This window comes from Labrus mixtus, chromosome 6, assembly GCF_963584025.1.
Source record: "Labrus mixtus chromosome 6, fLabMix1.1, whole genome shotgun sequence".
NCBI lineage: Eukaryota > Metazoa > Chordata > Actinopteri > Labriformes > Labridae > Labrus > Labrus mixtus.
This window is the reverse complement of record NC_083617.1, coordinates 25,183,574-25,203,961: the sequence shown is the minus strand read 5'-3', so window position 1 is coordinate 25,203,961 and position 20,388 is coordinate 25,183,574. Positions and strand designations below refer to the sequence as shown.

Below are 20,388 nucleotides of genomic sequence, written 5' to 3'. Positions count from 1 at the left end.
CCCCCTCCTTGTCTCCATGGCAACAGGGACAAAAGCATGTCTCTAACTAGTTCAGACAGGTCAGGTATCATATACCGCCCCTCCCCCCTCCTCTCTCTCTCCCACTCCCGCTCTGTTGTGTGTGACTTCAGGAATGAGGGTGCGTCACTCACTGTCAGCTACCTGCTGCAGGTATCAGCACGTCAGATCCCGTCGACCAATAAGGAGGCAGGAGGCGGGTCTGTGGAGGAGAAACTGAAGTGAAGCCGGAAAAAATGAGTGTAGTGGTTTTAGGTGGAAAGAAAGGATGAAACAAGCCGTGTGTTTTCTGTAGTTTATTGTCGACTCTTAAAATAATTATTTATTCCATTATTTTTTTATTCCAAAAATGTTTTTTTTTTTAATAAAACAAATAAATATGAAACCTGCTGCTTAGTTCAGGCCGGAGAGAGAACAATGGAAGGAACAAACATCTGCTTAAAGTACCGTACATAAAATTCCAGTTCTCCTTCCATTTCAACAGGACATGCTGTATTTCTCTAAGACCAGCGTACATTTCCGATAACCACCTGTCACTTCCTCTCACCTCATATTAGCATAAATAAACACGACCCTGCTTTACTTCTCTAGAGCTTTGTCATGTAAAATACAGAACGCACGACTCGGTTCAGTTCTCCTTCACCACAAAGGCGTGAAGTGTTTGTGCAGGATCAAAGTTCCACCTCTCCGCTTGCCAATCAGTAACTACAGCCACAGACTGGTTTCTTCTTCCTGCAGGCGTTCCACAGTGCTGTCTCCCTGCACACAAACGGACGCTTCAGATGCCTCCGTCTCTCATCGCAGTGTTCAGTCTACTCCATCATATTACAATGATGTATAACACTGAACAGCTGTATGTCCACAACGAGGACTTTTCCAGGGATAGTACATCTAAGCAGCTTAGAGAGGCTGTTTGCGCTGAAGCTTCTAGAGGAGCATTTAACCCTTTGCATGTCCATCCATCCAATCATTATCTATCACGCTTTTTCCCGCTTGTGGTCACGGGGGGCTGTAAACGATCCCAGCTGTCACAGGGCGAGAGGCAGGGTTACAGCCTGTACGGGTCACAGGTCAACCACAGAGACAGTTTGCGTGTATTTTGTGAATTAGACGTCTTTACGTCTCAGTTGCACAGGTTTATCATGCACAAACACACAATCCTTTTATGAATCAGACCCAGCGTGTGTATGTGTGTGCGCTCGCGGGTAAAAAAAAAACCAACAACTCTCTATGCAAATGGCCCATACTGCAAACAAGTCAAACAGGCAGGTGTGGGGATATAAATTTAAGAAAGTATCTGCCTGATGGGGAGGTAGATCAGCAACTTCCTTCTGGAGTCCGGTGTCTTAGAGGAAAGTGATTCTGTTAATTCTGGAGGGTGAGACCAGCAGTTATTTTGTCCTTTGTATTGTTGTCTGACATGTTGGCCGACTCACAGACGACCTCTGCAACAAATCACCAGAGGTCCCCAGGGGATAGGAATCCTCTTCTAAAAGGGCTGGTTTTATAAGAACAGAATATTTTGTTACAAATAAAAACACAAACAAAGCTCAGAGACTACCAGACTCCACAGACAAAAACATCAAGTGTAGTTTTTGGTCTGCCAGTACCTCAACCAGTTCATTCTTATTAAGGCCCGATATGTGATTTTTGGGGCCAATACTGATATTTGCAAGACAAAAAAATCAGATACCGATATGTCAGCCAATATCTTTCTTAGATCTATGTTCAATCTGTCAAGAAAGGTGTGGATATAATCCCCCAAATGCAGTTATCAAACACTTGTTGGAAAAGATTTATAATGAAGACAAGAAGGTCACCCCACTGGAAAGTAACTGAGCATGAACGTGCGTCACCGCTCGACAATCTGGAGAGTGATGCTCGTTGTAATCCATATAGCGCCCTCTACTGGTGAAAGAGAACTGCTAGTGTAATACACAGAAACTCAAATGAAAAGCTGTCCGACTGGTGAATAAATCAAGTAGTTGGCGCATATCTGAGATAAAATCAGCAGATACTGATAGTCACTGGATAAGCTAATATCGGCCGATATTATCAGCTTGCTGATTTATCGGTCGGGCTCTAGTTTTTAATGTTGGTTTGTTTGACTTTGTTTCTAAAGTTCAGTTTGAATGAAGCACAATAACAGCGTAATGCTAATCAAATTGTTGAGGCAGTGGAAGATCAAGAACTCATGTGCTTTGCTCCGTGAGAATAAATGACTGGTTTTGTCATCATTGGATTCTTAAAGAGAGGGATGTTTCCAGCTGTTTCTGGTCAAGAAGAGAATCTTCCTCTTAAACTAAAAGGTCTCTCTCTGCAGGAATCCTTTCTGTGATGTTGTCAGAACTTTTAGTGGACGAATTTTGATCCTTTCCTCCATGATTCCTGATGCATCCTGTGATTCCTGCAATACCAAAACCTTTTTGTATCTTTAGTCATTTCAAACAGAAATATGTAAAAATAGATGTTAAAGGTTAAAGTCCCCCTGAGAGAGACCATTCTTCATAGACGGAGTGAATCTGACCCACTGAGACTCCCATTCAGAATGTGTCAGCAGCCTTCATCTCATTTAAAATGTGGATTATGTCTGCGTCCAATCACAGCAGCGTGGGGGCCTTGCTGGGGCGTCCCAGGGCTGGGGGGGATTTGCTCCTCAGCTCTTTGCTCTTGAGACTGACGGGCTGAGCGACCATGAGGGCGGGGGCAGAGAGGTGGTGGGCGGCGGCCTTCTGCTGGTGAGCGCTGTTGACGTAACTGGAGATGAGGAGAGTGATCTCACGGATCTGTTGACCAAACAAAACAGAAGAGGAAAAGGTCAAATGTAAATGTACTTATTACTGATTAAGGCAAACTACCTGACTGTACATTAATATGGACAGCTCGTCTCCTTTTGACATACAGAAGTGAAGCCAAAACAAACCTAACGACAGGCGCTGACATATTGGTGACGTATGCGACATATTTTGGAGCCAAGGCATGCACGGGGGGAGCTGGCTGGGGGAACCATGGTGGAGTTTAGGCTTAAATCTAAGATAGCTGCCAAGTATAACTGCCCTCCAAAGATAAAGGCTGGCTTTGTCCCTTTGTAGATCTCATGTAGAGCCACAGCTCTCTCTCTCTCACCTTGGAGGCGTCCATAGCAAACAGATGCTTCTCTGTCGGTTTGTCCTTGCTGCCGTTGGTCGCCATGCTCTGTCCCACCACCAGCATGAAGTCCTGTCTGCAGCCCCCAAACGTCATCAGGGTCCTGTAGGGGTGGGACACCAGCGGCTTCTGCACACACACAGAGAGAGAGAGAGAGAGAGAGAGAGAGAGAGAGAGAGAGAGAGAGAGAGAGCGAGAGAGAGAGAGAGAGAGAGAGAGAGAGAGAGAGAGAGACGGGTTCACATGGAGATTAACAGTTTAGTTTGTGACTCAATCATTTTACACATCTTCTTCATGATTCATCAGAGTGCAAACACAGGTTATATTTGAGGCTCTGTTGTGTTACTATAAGTGTTTTACTGTAATTTTTGCAGCAATCTGACGCTAGAATCTCCTCCAGGATTTATAAGTGTCTATCTCATCTGAATATAAGTGAAGGAAGAGATGCTGACCACAGAGTTGTGCTCCAGGACACTGATCCCGTCCTCGTGCACGGCCAGCCACACACGCTCACCCTGTTGAGGAGACGCAGTGACGGACTGAAAACACAGAGAGAGAGAGAGAGAGAGAGAGAGAGAGAGAGAGAGAGAGAGACGAGGCGGTCAGATCAAACACAAATACATGTTCATAATAAAACACAGAGAAATAAACGACAGAGAGTTGTACAGAAACAAATCAGGTTCTCCTTCATTGTGTAGAAAAAGAACTGTTGGAGCTGTATGACGGCGAGTTCATTTATAGACATGCTGCAGCTTCAGCTGTAAAGCCTCTGCACACCGTCTATCACTCCGCCCTCAGGTATTACTGCTGATCTATTCTGCACTCGTCACTGTGAGCTGTATGAGAGGTCGGTCGGCCTTCTCTTGAAGAGAGGTGTAACCTTCACAGACCTGTTGGAGTGGAATTCCAGCACCTACATGACTCGTTCTTCTTAAAGTACCTCAAGCTTTTACTGAACTCGGTAAAACCGCATTTTCTTTGAACACCCCAAACTCATGGAGCGCCCTCCAGTAAACTCTAAAGATCAGAGTTCTGCCCTCTCTTGGAGAGTTTTGGAATTTGATCTCAGTGGTCTTTCTAATTGAATTGAAGTGTTTGTTGTGTTTTGCTTGTTTTAATGTGCTTGTAATCTCGACAGTGTTGGAAAAGAGGAACACCTCAATGTCCTTTTGAGAATAAATAAAGGTTTGATTGATTAAATGAAACTAAATTGCCATGTAGTTGTCCCTGCAGCTTTGTTGATTTTCAGCCTTTATGAGGTTAACTGATTGATTCACTGCCTCCACAGTTAGGATGATGATTTTTAACACATTCAGGAGCCTTTCAGCATCATCACATGAACAACAAAGAGTGAGGTTCAATCCCCCTGCAGCCTGCTCTGTGCACACACCGGCTGTGGCATCATCGTACCTGTCGGCCCTTTCTGTGTTGTGTTCCCTTTGTAAGTTAGTTGACATGTTTTTACAAGTTTCTATTTAAACCTGAGTGATAAAAAATAATCAAAATAAGTCGCAGCATTAGAGCTTTGATCTCGGCTTATGATGTGATGAATGGTCATGTACCTCTGCTTCAAATAATTTGGCTCCAAAGAAAGGCCACTTCCTGGCAACCGTCAGGTAGATCCTGACGCACTCTGATGGAGTCCGACCCCTGAGGGAGGCCCAGCGGGCGGAGAGACGCTGGAGCAGCAGTCTGAGGAGGAGAGAGAGAGAGAGAGGACTTATTTTCATGCTGGATCACTTTAGAAAAGATGACTTTATGTTCCATTGTAGTGGCTTAACTCTCTTTCACATGCATACAATTAAAACCTGAAAACTAAAAGCTGACGCAGGAAGAGTATCAGCAGAGTCTCAGTCTCGTACCTGAGCTGCTCCTCAGACGTGCTCCTGCGATAATGCTTGGGGTAAAATCTGTCCAGAACCTGCTTCAGGGTCTGGTTGGACTTGGTCTGGGCTGATCCTGGAGCCGAGAACGGACGCTCAAAATCCCCAAACTCCACCTGAACTCCCGAAAAAGCAAAAAAAAATGAATTTCCTTAATTGAAAAAACAAGTTTTTTAAACTCTCATGTGAAAAAAGGTATGCATTAATACGTGTCAGACCTGAGCCAGCAGGGCGGCCATCTCCAGCGCGAGCTCCTTGTTGACGGGGAAGTGTCCCGCTACGATGGCCTCGTTTGTCTGATAAGCCAGCAGCAGCCTCTCCCTCTCAGACTCCCCCCTCACCTGGGGAGAGAAGTACAACCTGCAGATAGATAGACAGACAGACAGACAGACAGACAGACACGCAGACAGACAGACAGACATTATTCAACTCTCTGTTTGGTTGTGTTCCTGTCTCTATTTGATTTGTAAGATGAGAGGAGATGTGGAGGAGAAAGAGGGGACCAGTTTCTGATGAGTGGGCTACAAATTGTGTCATCATGTAGCTTACTCAGCAGAGGGCGCTCTGTCTCATCAGCGCCGTCTGCTGCTGCATAGCAGAGAATCACAGCTTGATCAAATCTGGGCTTTTGTCTTTAAAGCGACACATACTGAATAAAAAAATGTTTTATTCCTCGAAACACACAGACAAAAAGTGGCATCATCTTATGTTCAGGGTTCAGACTTTTAAATGTCAATAAACACACGGAGCCGATAATCCATACAGAGAGTGTACTGATCATGACTGAGGCTCGCTGTCACTCACAGCTGCAGTACCAAGGAGAGACACTAGGGGGAGACACTGGGATAAGAACAACCGGAGGTTTCAGGACGTGGTGTGTGGGTGTAGGAGGTCGGAGAGGTACTGGGGGGCGAGGGCATGGAGGGATTTGGTGAGGAGTATTTTGTATCTGATTGTGGATCTAATTGGGAGCCAGTTGAGGTGGATGAGGGTTTGGGTGATGTGAGTCCTCACCCACACCAAGCCCTGGCAGCAGAGTTTTGGACATATTGGAGCCTCTCTAGGAACTTGCTGGTTACCCCAGACAGGACTCCATTACAGTAATCCAGACAAAAGGTGAATGAAGGTGTGGATGAGGGTTTCTGCCACAAAGTCTCGAGTGAGAGTGATGGCTGGAGTCGAGAGATGGTAGGAAAGAGACTCATTCTCACACATCAGAGCTGGATACTTCATTTATATTCTGTGACAGTAAACACTCTGCACTCTCTAATCTCTGCAGACAATAAATCTATCACTCTGACTATGCTGACCACTGATCTGCAGAACAGTTTGGACCAAGATTGTCTGACTTGTGCAGGTTCAATGGAGGCCAAATCCGCTTTAGGTCCTCTGTGAACTCACTCCACATACTGAAAATGAGTTCACAAGGTGGAAATCTTTATTTTAACTTCCTTTAGATCCTGCTAAAACAAACCTCCCTGCACGTAGAAACTCTGAACCTGAGAGAAGTGAGGTGATCCGGGTCAGGTCTGATTGTGACCCCTCTGTGGATCAGGATCAAGGTGAAGAACAGGAACGTACCTGTTCTTGTAGGTGAGGCGCACCGTCCGGGTGTTCTCTGATTTGCCCGTGTGCTGCTCCTTCGAGGCTTGTTCCCACTTGGAGATAATGTCACAAATCTGCAGAGGACATGAAGAAGACATGAAGAATCTCTCATATCTTATCTTTTATCATCAGAAAGTCGGACGAGCAGAAGATGCACCTTGACGCCTCCCTGCAGGCAGTGCTCCAGCTCGCGCCCCGTCGGGTCGTCGGTGTACAAACTGAACCCGGAGAGTCCGGTCTTCCTCATGCTGGTGTCCTGGTTCAGACGAGACTGGAACTCATCCACCGTGGTCGAAGCATCGAAGCTCACCACCTGTAGATATTGAACACAGACGACGACGTGACAGAAATGAGAACGATCAATTACATTCAGAGATTTCTCCAGATTCACATCTTTCCTCTGATGTCCCACACTCAAAATGTTTTATTAGACCAGGAAAAAAACGTGTTCTGACAACGAGCAGCCGCACATTCAAAAACATTAAAGATACGTCATTAGAAAACTTTAAAAGACACAAAATAACAAACACATCAGGCAGAACATCTGCAGCCAGTCATTTAACGTCCTCTTTAAATCGTCCAATGAGAGCAGCTCGTTAAGTCTGAGCTCTTTTTGTGCCTCGTACCAAGTAAAGGCCCTGACACAACAAGCAGATGAACTAGTGTTGACGAAGACCAACTGTGGCGTTGACTCACATCGCCTTTGTCTTGGCCAAAAAATTGCACTTGAACGCACCGCAAAGACTACAGCCGACGGCCAACCACCACGTACGTTCTGCACATGTTTGAGATGAAATAACTCTCCATGCCAGCAGGCGGCGGTAGTCTGTTATCGTCATTCCAGGAATGGGAAACCGGAAGAGGATGAACGCGGATAAATAAACCGTTGTTATGATACGAGAAGACCATTTTCACATCGCTGTCGCTCAACACTCGTATTATAGGTAGCATTCTAATGGAGAATAATGTCTGATAAAAAGTTGTTAACTTGCTTTTGTCACTTCCGTTTTTCTATGCAATCAGAGTCATTCCTCTCACCGACCGCGCCGACAGACGCTGATTCAACATCAGGCAGACAGAAAAAAGGCAGACAGGGTAGCGATGGAGCTGGACACACCGCAACAACTAGGGCGACGACCGCTCACTGTCGGTCCTAGCCGACCATCTCCTCGGTGTGTCACGGCCTTTAAACAACTTTTTCCTTCAGTTCAGTTCTGACTTTTAGAACAGACATTAAGAAAAGATCCTGAGATCTAAGATTATAAGTGAGTAAGTCAAGTTTATTTCTAGCAACTTTTAGTGCTACACAATAAAAGATAAATATAAAATCCATTAAACACAGATAATTACATAATAACAGACAAATCAAACAAAGGCAAGTCTGAATAAACAGGTCTTCAACTGCTTCACAGCTCTCTGTTCCAGTGGGAGACTGTCCAAAGTTTAGGAGCAACAACCTGAAAAGCAAAATGTCTCCTTTATGAGGAGTAAAAGAGAGACTCATCAATTACATTTAGAAGATATCTGTAGCTTGAAACAGACTGGATCTATACACCCTGAGAAGTGAAGGCAGCTGTCATGGTTTAGAGTTTGCATTTGACTTCCTTAAACGCAGAAGTGAAACTCTGTGTTCAGGCTATGATGTCATGAATTGCCCCCTGGGGACAAATAAAGTTTTTTGAATTGAACTGACTTCCAGTAAAAGAGAGAGCTGTGAACAGGTAGGTGAAAGGTGGGGTGGAGCTGTGCAGTATGACAGTTTAATCAACGGTGAGATTTAACAGCAACATTCATGTTAGCACAAGTTAGCTCAGCAGGTTTCACCCTTTGTCCTGTGTTGTTCCCAGAAACTACAGGAGGACAGGTGGACGGCCCGACAGCTCCTTAAAAGAAGTGAAACCAAAACAGGTTGCCATAACGTTCACAAGCTCCACCTCCTCAATGTAAACATATAGGACATGGGTCAAACCGTAAAATCAAAGGAAACAAAACATACATTTAGTTCTCATCGTGCTGATTTATGTCCAAGTGTTCACTTGTGTGAGAAGTTTAGTCTTAATCAGCTATTTCACCATATAAAAAAAAAGAATGTAACATGATTGACAGCTCTGTTGGCCAATGAGGGCCCCCTGCGCTGTGTGCACCGAATTATCAGGGTAGAGGAGGAACGGCGAGAGGAAATGTAAAGAAGACAAACACAAGAGATGTTGAACTTTTCATAACCGTGAGTGTCTGCTTCAGAAGAATCTGTTCTTCTGAGGGCTGAACCCACCTGAGGGACCTTTGACCTTTTAGGAGGAAGTTAAATGTGTCCCTGGTTAAGAGGAAGGGGCGTTTATACACAGACTGTTGTACAACTAGAGGACTTGAAGATGAGTCATCCACCATTCATTACAGATCTGTGTGTATGTGTGTGTGTGTGTGTGTGTGTGTGTGTGTGTGTGTGTACCTGGTAGGTGTTGTTGAGGAAGTGGACGGGCATGCTGAAGGGCAGAGAGTGATGGTAGGGGTTCCTCAGCAGGATGGACAGGATCTCCATTCGGGACGGTCTTCCCTGCCTCTCTCCTTTCTGCTGAGTCCGCTCCATGGAGCGCAGGCAGTAGATGGCATATTTACCCACCTCAGTCCTGACAAGAACGAGGCACAATGACACAACATAAAACACAGGAACAAAACACAGCTGAGGCTGCATGGTGGTGCAGTGGTTAGCTCTGAAAATCCATCATCTGTATCAGCTGTAAGTCTGTTAAAACTTCGACCAATGTCTGCCACGAGGTACCAATCTGATGAACCAATCACACGCCTCCCTGTCTCTCTGCTCGTTCTCTACCCCATGCGTGCACTAGCCCACACTCAGAGGTCCGCTTCTGTACCAACGCCGCATGTAAGTGAGGGGGCGTGGCTTTAGAGGGGGCACAGAGGGGAGGGGGTGGGTGAAGACGGATCACTGAGGGAATGCTACTTTCAAAATCATGCTAGTTTTTGAAAATGACCAACCCTGCCTTTAATACCGGTTATCAGTTTGCATGAACATTTAAGTCAAGTTAAGGTCACACTCGAAAAGAAATAGAAAACCACATGCGGGAAAGGATCCACATGTCGGCCGCATGCTTGGCGGCTGCTAGCCTCCGTTAATGGGGCACAACCTAACGGCTCGGTCTCCAGCGCCCCTGAGTAAAATGTTTAAAACAATCTGTTCTCACCTGGAGTCCCCGTGTCTGTTCAGGTGAACCTGCAGCAGCCACAGGAACGGATGCTGAGGCAGAAAAAGTCCAACACACAGAGCGAGGAACTGCCAGCCCTGAAACACACACACACACACACACACACACACACACACACACACACACACACACACACACACACACACACACGCGCACACACACACACACACACACACACACACACACACACACACACACACACACACACACACACACAATCACTAATTAAGTTTCCCTCGGCCGTTATCCGTGGGCACACTGAGATCCTACATAAACACGGAGCGTTGTGAAATGACTCATGAACTCGTTTGTCCTTAAATCCTGAGATTGAGAAATAATTACTCTGTGAAATAATTTAACTGACAGCTGAACCTTTGCGCCCTCTTCTGGTCAGACTCCTGACTCTGGTTATTAGATCATATATCTTTATATAATTTTCTCTTCTCTCCTGAGTTTCTGTTTTTTTGCATTTTAAAGCTGTTTTGGCAAAACAACTCAAACTGAAAGATCCTGACAAGTATGTTATTAAGACAAAATGTCTATTTGATCCACTCTGTCATTGTATTGATTCAGCAACTCAAGAGCAAAATGTTTAAGAAATGTTGACCATAAAACATGTTCACACCCTGTTTGAGCATGTCCTCATTACAAAATCTGTTGCTGCCCTCGTGTGGTGAGAGTACAGACCTGCAGGGGTCCCGGGTGGCCTTGAGGCTGCCTCCTGCGGGTCTGCTTGATGAGCTGACAGAAGAACTCGTTCTGCAGCTCGGGGTGGGTCAGACACACCTGCAGGGCGCTCTGAGCCAGAGACACGTGGTAGTCGATGGCCGGAGCGTCGATCGCCACGTTGATGAAAAGCTGACAAGTCTGAGGAGAGAGAGAGAGACGATGACACACACACCGACGAGTTTATTTGTTCAGGAACAATCCTTAAAAACACTTTGTGTGCTTTTGTGTGTGTGTGTGTGTGTGTGTGTGTGTGTGTGTGTGTGTGTGTACCTTAAAGAGTTTAACCGCCTCTGTCTGCAGAGCCAGTGAGGGCAGCGTGGTGAGAGGGGACGACAGACCTTCTTTACTGAAACACAACACGGGATGTCTCCAGATGGGAGAGTCTGAAACACAAACAAATGAAATGCTAAAAGGCTGGAGGTCAGCGGTGGTACTTTTTGGTCTGTTGGGTCGTTTAGGTGAGACTTTTTGTCTTAGGTAGTTTTAGGAGGGAGGGGCTGAGGCTCGGCTTTGTCTGCTCTGAAGTTGTCAAAATTAGATTTACAATTTTCAATTCAAATCTTACTTAACACTCACAGGATAGTTTATACAAAGAACAGGTTTGTGTGGGATTATTCCACACCTTTTTATTCATGAAGACAATAAAACGGATTCAATTTTTCACAGCAATGTAAAAAATTAGGTTCTCTTGTCGTGATGCTTTGGATGTCATGTATGAAGCACTTTCAATCGCCTTGTTTGCTGAAATGTTGTTTCTAAATAAACTTGACTTTATGTGACTTAATGCGTGCGCTCGCTCCTGGTGAATTTTTCCTGAATCTTTCCTGCTGTTTTCAAACATCAGCTCACCCAGACTAAACCTGGAAATCTTACTAAGGACGTGGAAGGAAAAATGTCTGTACAAAGTCCGGGTGTACAAATTCAGCAGATTGTTTTTTTAGGAGTTATTTGTTAAAAAAGAGATCCTGGCATCCTCAATAACCAGCACGACTCACATCCAGGAGACAAACAACTCGATCCAGGTAACTCCATCACAGACTCAATAAAATCATAAATAATAACACAATTCCATGCTGCATGTATCAGATGCTACGTTTGCTGCTATGTGACATTATGTCAATAAATGACTGAATCAACATGCAGGTGGTAGTGCGGTGTAACACACTCCTGAACAGAACAAATAATAATAAATGTGTCTGAACCACTGACTGGGATCTCCGTCCAGTTTGAAGAGTTTTCCCAGCAGCTGTTCAAAGTCGGTGCCGACGGTTCCCACCGAGGTTCCTGCTGCCACAGAGAGATGGAAGAGCCACGAGTCCTGCAGACACACAGACACACAGACACACAGACACACACACACACACACACACACACTGATATCAGATAGGATGGAGGAGCGGAAGACACATTTAGAGAGAGACTGAGAACTGATAAAGAGAGGAGAGGAGAGGAGAGGAGAGTTTCTGAGGGTCGCTTACCTTCTCCTGCTTGTTCTCGATGAGCAGGTAGGTCGGCCCCTGCTCTTGTGGGTGGATGGTGATGGTAAAAGGTGCCACCTGTAAGCCCCGCCCACATGCCTTCAGCTCATCGTCTGAATCTCTTGACCTGTCCACCTCCTCCACCCGGGCCTCCCACAGCTTGATCTGACCCAGAGGGAACTGCGACCATACACATTTATAATAAGATGGTCAACATTTTCAAAATTTTCAGAACTTTTTGATACCTCATGTTTCTAAACGATATGATCTCTGTTTGTTAAAGGGCTTTCACACTTTCAGAAAACTCTCCTGCCAGCCCTCTAGATTTTTTTCTGCTGCAAGTCTGGTGCCTCACTCTGTTACTTCATCCACTACTCGTCTTCCTCATGTCTTACTTCAGGAGACCCCTCCTGTCTGACAGGGATAGTCTCCAGCTGTGAGGAGCATGTGTGAACAGCCAGATCAGGAGAATCTTTGGAACAGTCCTCCCGAAATGATCTCGATATTTTCAGGAGTGCAGATTTGAACAGCTTTAGTGATCATTTGGATCAAAAGCAGAAGTGTTAAGGTGCAGAGGTGCAAAGGAGGGCGGCATCATCTCTCTCTTGCACTTGAGGCAGCTTGTGGTTAAAAACGACCAAAGAAATATCGTTTTCAGCTTTGGTACTTTTAGATTCTATCAATCATTAAAATAACCAAGACTGTTTTAAAACATGTGATATTAAAAAGTAGCAAAGTATTTCCATTCTCAATAACCTGAGTATCTCACCTTGTCATCTTGGCTGCGGAAATAAAACAAAGTCTTCCCGATCAGTGCACACCAAACCCTCTTTGAGTATCCGTGCTTCACCTGCAGGAGAGGAACCACAGAGAGAGTCAGTAGAGGGGTAGAAGTGATGTCTATGTGCAAACAAAGAGCCCCTTCCTGTCAGGTGTAGTCAGGGTTATAATTCAGCTGATGACCTTAACGAGCAGCCCCTTCATGCTGGGCCGGATGTCGGGCTGGGTGAAGAGCGGACTGGCAGATTTCAGTCTAAGCACGCTCTGTAGCGTCCTGAGCCACTCGTCCAGCAGGTTAGGAGAGTCGGCCTTCAGGTAGTACACACGCTTCCCTGTCACGATCTGCACTCAGCAGCACAAACACACCAGTAAAGATTTGATTGAATATCGTTTCCTCAGACTGGAATCATTATTTCATCTTTGACGAGTCACCTGGAGGATTTGTTTTCCGTCGCCGCGGGCGATGCTGCTGCTGGCGTTGACCTCGATCTGACCCTGGGGTTTCCTGATCACGTCACTCTGAAGGACACAGAGAAAGTAAAACAAAATGAACTGAAACACTTCATACCACATTTAAAATCTCCTGAAATGTACCAAAAAAACAAAACCATTATTTTTAATATTTCTAAATTGATCTTTTTTTTGGGTGAAAATAAATTAAGAAAAAAAGCATATGAGAAAGTGACCGATGCAAACATCCAGTAACTCAAATAGAAGTGCACATACAGCTGATGTGCACTTCTATTTGACACTAAAAAATCAGCCATATCAGCTCTTAATAATCCACTTTTCCACTCTATAGATATATCCAATCATAACATTTAAACCTTTAACTTGTTCACTCTGATATGCATAAAAGAAAAAAAATGCTTAGTGAAATGAATAATGCATAAAGTGCAAGAATCCCTTGAAATACCTGCTGAATTATATTTTCAACATTTTAACTAATAAATAAGGCACAAAACTTGAGCTGTGCAATTTCGTCAAAGATTTGTACGACCAAATGTAAAGTGATGTGGGGGGGAAGAACCGGCAAAATGCAGCAACACAAATTACCTCCATGTTGGAATGATGGAGACATGCAGATAACCTGCTGAAACTTTCAGGCTTTAGTCAGGAAATGAATCGTTTTGTGGAAGAGAAAGTGTTTGAACCTACAGGTGATTTGTAGTAGAGCAGCTCTCCGTCTTTCAGGACAAACCAGCGTCTCTTCCAGGTTTTCTTCCAGGTCTTCACCATCTTCAGCAGGTAGCCTGACTTCTCCATCGGCTCCTACAAAACACACACACACCTGTTCAGGTTCATGTCTACAAGGTGCAGCTCGAGCCGGTCCCAGCTGTCATTGGGCGAGAGGCGAGGTTACACCCTGGACTGTTCACCAGCCAATCACAGGGCTGACATATAGAGACAGACAACCAGACACACTCACATTCACACCTACGGGCAATTTAGAGTCACCAGTTAACATAACGAGCATGTCTTTGGACTGTGGGAGGAAGCCGGAGTACCCGGAGAGAACCCACACATGCACAGAAAAATGTGAATCTGATGCATGCTGGGTAACAGTTGAGTCTCACACAGAGCTGGAGGAACCTGCTCACACAGACTCACAGTCTTCCCGTTGTCACTGGATGAGGAGCAGGTCTTTGGCAGCTTGTGCTCGGGTTCGGAGCACTCTGTGTCGGTGGAGTAGGCGTCAGGAGGGATGGCGTAGTCGCTCTCGGAGGTCATCGAGGACATGGACACAGCTGGAGGAGAAGAGGTGACGCACTTCAATAAATACACTCTGAAATGATGCTTTTTAACCCATTTTTTTCACTTGGATTCTTTAGTTTTTCTTCTGCAAAAAGTTTGAGTTTAAACTCAGAAATCAAAACATTTCCACCCGTGTTCTGAATACTTTTACTGAGTGAAATATGTTTCTGGAATATTGGAGCCCTGCAGCGTGTCTCTTTGTTTTCAGAGACTTATCTGCTCGACTCAGCACGCGCCCTGTTTGGTTTGAACGTGTGTCCTTTCTCAATTGTTGTGCCGAATACTTTTACAATAATTAACAGCCAATCAAAAAAGTCTGTATGTTTGTATGAAAATGATTATCAACACTTTCAGTTATAATTTAGAAGTTGCATTTGATAAAACACAACATTAATGTCTGAACACTTACAAAATTGTAAATCACTCACACACACACTGAAAACGTCTGAAAAGGTTTTAATTAAACACTGCAGCAGCCGTGTCAGCTCGTGTGTGTGTGTGTTACCTCTCTTGAGCGAGCGCGGGCTGCCCGGGCTGCTGTCTTTGCGGGAGCTGGAGGAGGTGCGGGAGCTGCAGACGGAGCCGTCCTCCTCTCCGGAGCTCGAGGACTCGTCGGAGCTTGACGACTCGTCGGAGAACGGACTGCTGCTCAGCAGGGTTGCTTTCTGTGGGACGAAGAGGTGATGACTTATAGGCTGATATGAACACAGGTGTTTACGTGAAGTTTACAGGTGATCACATTCACAGCATCTCACCCCCTTCAAAGTGGTGTAGACAGGTGTGGTCATGTTTTTATAGATGAGGGAGGTGTACATGACAAAGGCCGGATAGGAGGACTGCAGGGACGGGTCTGTAACACAGATCACAGATCAGTCTTTAAACTGTTCAGCTGAACGTCTCTGCAGGTGACACACATGTGGACAGGTGTTCTCACCTTTACTGGCAGCGTCTGAGCAGGACGTCTCCGACAGTCTGATCCCGGATTTAGCCACAGCGTAGATACGACTCTCCTGGAGAAACATTATTTTGAACTTTGAAGATAATACCTGAGTATTCGCAGTGACCTGCAGCTGTTTGCAGCTGTCAGCGTGTTCTCAAAAAACGGTAGAAAATGTGAACTAAATGTTTCTGCAACGTGCTGTTAATTGTCTCGTCTGACACCGATCCACTGACAGCACAAACACACATTAAAAATAACTTAAAACAAACAATACATCTGCTTAATGATGGTCTGGTTTGATTTTTTAATTTCAGTCAGTTTCATAATCAGATAAAAACTCCTCACAGGATCTTCAAAAACATTGTCATCAGCCACTTTCTCAATGTGTGTGATATGCGTTGCTATGACAACTGTGTTAGACAGCTGTTTTGTGGCATGTTTTGACTTTTAATGTGTTTATGTGTTTTTAATTAATAAATACATTGAAATGAAGCTGGATGATCTTACCCAGGAGGGCAGTCTGTGCAGGGGGGGTGTTGGAGGTTTGATACCCGGTGCTGAGCCGTCACCGTCCTGCCTCTCTGCACCAGGTTCAGGAGGACAGGGTAAGCTCTGTAGGGCTGGCAATGTGGGCTTGTCCTTCTCAGTTTCCATGACAACCTCCTGCTCCTGGTCCAGGTCCGTCTCGTGGGGCCGGAGGGGGCGGAGCATGCTCAGAGCGTTGCGTGTTTGTCCGTGCGATGTCTCTCGGCTGATCGGCGGTTGGCTCAGGTGTTTCTTAGCCAGAGCCACGTTCATCAGGCCGAACCCTGCTGGGGTCCGCAGGCGGGGCTGTTTGGGGGAGGCGGGGGTGTCCTTCGGGTCCTGAGGGGCGTTGGGTCGTTTTGGGATAAGGGCGGGGGTGTTTGTTTCGCTGGAGGAGGACGATGAGTCCAGTCTGTGAGACTGGAAACGTTTGTTGAGCTCCTCGGAGGTGCAGTCCTCCCTCTGAGACTCCCCCTCTCCCCCCTGACTCCCCCCCTCTGATGCCCCCTGCAGGCTGAAGCGTGGACGATCAGCTCGCTGCATGTCGTCATCAAACATCGAGCTGCTGTCGTCTGACGCCGTCAGGTACGTCTCACTGCCTGGCCGGCTGAACTCCAGGCCTCTCTCCCTGCTGTCCTCACCCGCTTCTCCTCCTCCCCCCTCCCCCTCTGATGCAGCGCTGGACAGCACCGAGGAGACCCCCCTGGACTCAGCTCCACACATGTTGTCACCCAGACTTTCAGAGGCGCTGTCCTCCTGCAGGAGTCCAGAATGATCCGGTCTGTGGAGCTCAGATTCTGATCCTGAAGAGGAGGTCTGAGGAGCGCTCCTCTCTGTCTCTGAAGAAACATGGATCAACATCTGTTTCAAGCTGTCAATCACATCTGTATCACTTAAAGGTTAACCAGTAATGATGCTTATGTTGTAAGAGATCACTCAGTTCCTACACCTTCCTGACATGCTCACAATAAGTGTTGGAGACTCTGATCCTGTATTTGATCATGTCTATAAACCCCTCTATTTCAGCCCTGCTCAGAACAGGCTGTTTCTGTCTCTGTACCTTTAAATATGTAAATGAGCGGTGTCTGACCACGCCCCCTCTCTGGAAGGGCTTGGGTGTCTCAGGCTTTCTCGCTCCATGTTCTATTGTTTACGGTGAGAAGGCAGACTCAGAGGGCAGAACAAACACCTAGCTGTGGGAGTGTCACCCACCTGGGGGAGGGGTTACTGCCCTTTGTGATGTCATGAAGGGAAAATCTCCAGACAGCCTGTTTGAGCACACATTTTTTGAAAAGTGGAGCAGGCAGAAGACAGAGAGGATGGACTTTTCTCATCATTGGGGGGTTTGCAGCACTTGTTAATAAACTATCTTTTAAGTTGAAATCTTTTGGTGAGGCGATGAATTCAGTTTTTCACCAATGAAGAAAATGTATAATGATAATTTATGCTGACTCTCAGAATCCTTAGCTGCTGTTTAAGGAAACTCACCCGTTTTGTCCCCTTCCTCTGTCTCCCCCGGGGTGCTGAGGGTCCTCTGGGAGGGGGCGGGCCCGGTCATTACCTGCGGACTCTTCCCCCTCACCTGGAAACAGCCGAACGTCAGACTGCTGAGACGCTGAGCTTCACCTGGTCGGTGATGGAGTCCTCTTCCTGCCTCGGCTGCACACTTCTGCTCAAACGCTGCACACACACACACACACACACACATTCAGTACATGTAGCTCTGTTATAAGCATATGTGTGTATGTGGACATTATCAGGTTATTCAATTATAAGCTTTAAAGACTGCGGCCTCTCACCCTGCACTTGTTTCTGTAAGTCTTCGATCTGAGCCTCCTGCAGCTTGTTGGTTTCTCTTAAGGCTGCGTTCTCCACCTCAAACTACAGAAGAAAAACATCTTAACGAACTGAATCACCAAATTATCCAACACAATTTGATCCTAGTGATCATCCAGCTTAGTTTTCCATCAGTATGAACCCGTTTGGGGAATGTTATAATCTACCTCTGACAGCTTCAGCATCACCCACTCCTTGATCTTAGCGGCTTTCTCCTCCACAGTTTTTGCGTCCTGAAGTCGGTTCTGTTTCTGGTGGAAGCACAAACATCAGCCGTGTTTCTCAGTAGTCTCATCTTCCATGACACATTACAGTGCACATGAATGTGTGCGTGTTCTACCTGCTCCTCCAGCTGCAGCTCCATCCGGGCGATGACCTCCTCCCTCTCCTGCAGTGACACCTGCAGCTCCTGACACCTCTGAAACAAACGCACCTCTGAGTCTCCGGACGGAACGTCTGCAGCTTTCAGCTTCTCCTCCATCCACTGCGCCTGCAAACATGACACACACAACCAGTAAACACACACACACACACACACACACACACACACACACACACACACACACACACACACACACACACTCACAAACACACACACTCTGACTGCAGAGGTTTGTTTGATCCTCACCTGCTGCTGAGCGGTGAAGGCTCGTTTCTCTGCGTCGATCACCTGAGTCTCCAGCTGCTGAATCTGAAAAAAATAAAAAGGGAACAATTATTTATTTCACCTTCATTTATTCTGACCTTTTTCCTTGACTCATACAAACCATTCAGAAAACAACACAGACTGCAGAGAGCAGCAGATGTTCTGCAGATGTTCGTTGTTGAATTAATGAGAAAAGAATCAGATGAAGTATCTGAACACTCACGGCTTGCAGACGTTTGCAACATTTACTGCTTAGACTTTTTATGTTATTTTTTTTATTTTTGGGCTTTTTTGGAGAGATAGGACAGTGGATAGAGTCGTAAATCAGGGAGAGAGAGAGAGAGCGGGCAACGACATGCTGGAAAGGAGCCACAGGTCCGATTCAAACCTGAACCGCCCGCTCAGAGGACTAAAGGTCAAACCTTCTCCATGTCTCCTCGTTTTCTTTTCCTCCCGGTGTTTGGACTTTTATATTGGACATGTCTCATTTGGGATTTTGGACTTCTGAAAAGAAAGCTTTTGTCTTCGGTTAAATAACTTATTTCTCTGCTGCTGCTCGTGGGTCCTCTATCTTTGTTTTTGAACACCTTGTGACACAGAATGAACTCCGTAACCTCACAGAATAACCAAACGTACTAAATGGTTCCAGAAGTAGAGTAGAGTAGTCCACTGTAGAGGACTCATTCATAAATATCCAAACCGTTTTCCCTACTCATTGATTCACTGTGGTTTCTAACCAGCAAGTTGCCCTTAAAACAAAACCTGATTCTTGTCAGCAGCATGTAGCTTGGTGCCGTCATATAAACTGACTCTCTGATCTCTGACTGACTCTCAGCGCCCCTGTGGCTTTCCCTGAAAAATACGAAGCCTTCCAGAAGGTTAGTACCACGTGAAAATGAACAATACTGAATAACAGGCCAGCGGCTCCTTAATGATAAACTATAAGGATAACTATAAAACACTAAAACTATAAAACACTACAACTATAAAACTAAACCATAAACTTAGAAGAAGCTGCCAGTACTTCCTGGCTGAGAGTCCACTTGTTTGACTCATCATCACTTCAGTCTTGGAGCTGATTGGTTACTTTTATTACTGCAGAGCGTCACCTTCAACCTGTTGCATCAGAACGGCGAGGAGCCGTAACCATGAAGGTACAAACAGCTCTTTGTGTGACGAGATCAGAGCAGAGAGTCTGGAAGCTGGAGGGAGAGTGTTAAACCTGCAGCAGGTCACACACACACACACACACACAGACACACACACACACACACACACACACACACACACACCTAGACACAAACACGCACACACACAGACGTAGACTCACACACACACACACACACACACACACACACACACACACACACACACACACACACACACACACACACACACACACCTAGACACAAACACGCACACACACAGACGTAGACTCACACACACACACACCCACACACACACACACAAACACGCACACACACAGACGTAGACTCACACACACACACACCCACACACACACACACACACAAACACGCACACACACAGACGTAGACTCACACACACACACACCCACACACACACACACACACACACACACACACACACACACACACACACACACACACGTAGACACACACACACACACAGGGATGAGGAGCGCTGCAGTAACGGAGGAGAGGGATGTCTATGAACAACATTCCTCAGTAATTCCTCCGCTCAGAGAGGCGGAAGCGGCTCAGTGTCTTCTCAGGAAACTTTCTCAAACCTCAGCAGCTTCTTGGAGGAAAATATTCAGGAATGCGGCTGGAAATTCTCCTCA

General features: G+C 45.9%; 1 protein-coding gene across 3 annotated transcripts in view; it reads right to left on the bottom strand.

Moving 5' to 3' along the window:
- Positions 1–280: 280 nt before the first annotated feature.
- plekhh2 (pleckstrin homology domain containing, family H (with MyTH4 domain) member 2) overlaps positions 281–20,388 on the bottom strand; it is a 34,553-nt gene continuing 14,445 nt past the window's right edge. For all 3 annotated transcript variants that reach the window (XM_061040696.1, XM_061040697.1, XM_061040698.1), the window contains 28 exons: positions 18,549–18,611; positions 18,261–18,410; positions 18,088–18,171; positions 17,884–17,965; positions 17,573–17,764; positions 16,067–16,923; positions 15,554–15,629; positions 15,375–15,469; positions 15,125–15,284; positions 14,476–14,612; positions 14,023–14,136; positions 13,297–13,383; positions 13,048–13,206; positions 12,854–12,934; positions 12,085–12,264; positions 11,816–11,924; positions 10,877–10,989; positions 10,565–10,744; positions 9,857–9,954; positions 9,103–9,280; positions 6,811–6,966; positions 6,630–6,727; positions 5,267–5,408; positions 5,028–5,164; positions 4,728–4,857; positions 3,618–3,704; positions 3,145–3,294; positions 281–2,804 (listed from right to left, as the gene is read on the bottom strand). In XM_061040696.1, coding sequence (XP_060896679.1) covers positions 2,619–2,804; positions 3,145–3,294; positions 3,618–3,704; positions 4,728–4,857; positions 5,028–5,164; positions 5,267–5,408; positions 6,630–6,727; positions 6,811–6,966; positions 9,103–9,280; positions 9,857–9,954; positions 10,565–10,744; positions 10,877–10,989; positions 11,816–11,924; positions 12,085–12,264; positions 12,854–12,934; positions 13,048–13,206; positions 13,297–13,383; positions 14,023–14,136; positions 14,476–14,612; positions 15,125–15,284; positions 15,375–15,469; positions 15,554–15,629; positions 16,067–16,923; positions 17,573–17,764; positions 17,884–17,965; positions 18,088–18,171; positions 18,261–18,410; positions 18,549–18,611 — 4,281 coding nt within the window. In that variant the 3' untranslated portion in view covers positions 281–2,618. The remainder of the gene's footprint in view (positions 2,805–3,144; positions 3,295–3,617; positions 3,705–4,727; positions 4,858–5,027; positions 5,165–5,266; positions 5,409–6,629; positions 6,728–6,810; positions 6,967–9,102; positions 9,281–9,856; positions 9,955–10,564; positions 10,745–10,876; positions 10,990–11,815; positions 11,925–12,084; positions 12,265–12,853; positions 12,935–13,047; positions 13,207–13,296; positions 13,384–14,022; positions 14,137–14,475; positions 14,613–15,124; positions 15,285–15,374; positions 15,470–15,553; positions 15,630–16,066; positions 16,924–17,572; positions 17,765–17,883; positions 17,966–18,087; positions 18,172–18,260; positions 18,411–18,548; positions 18,612–20,388) is intronic.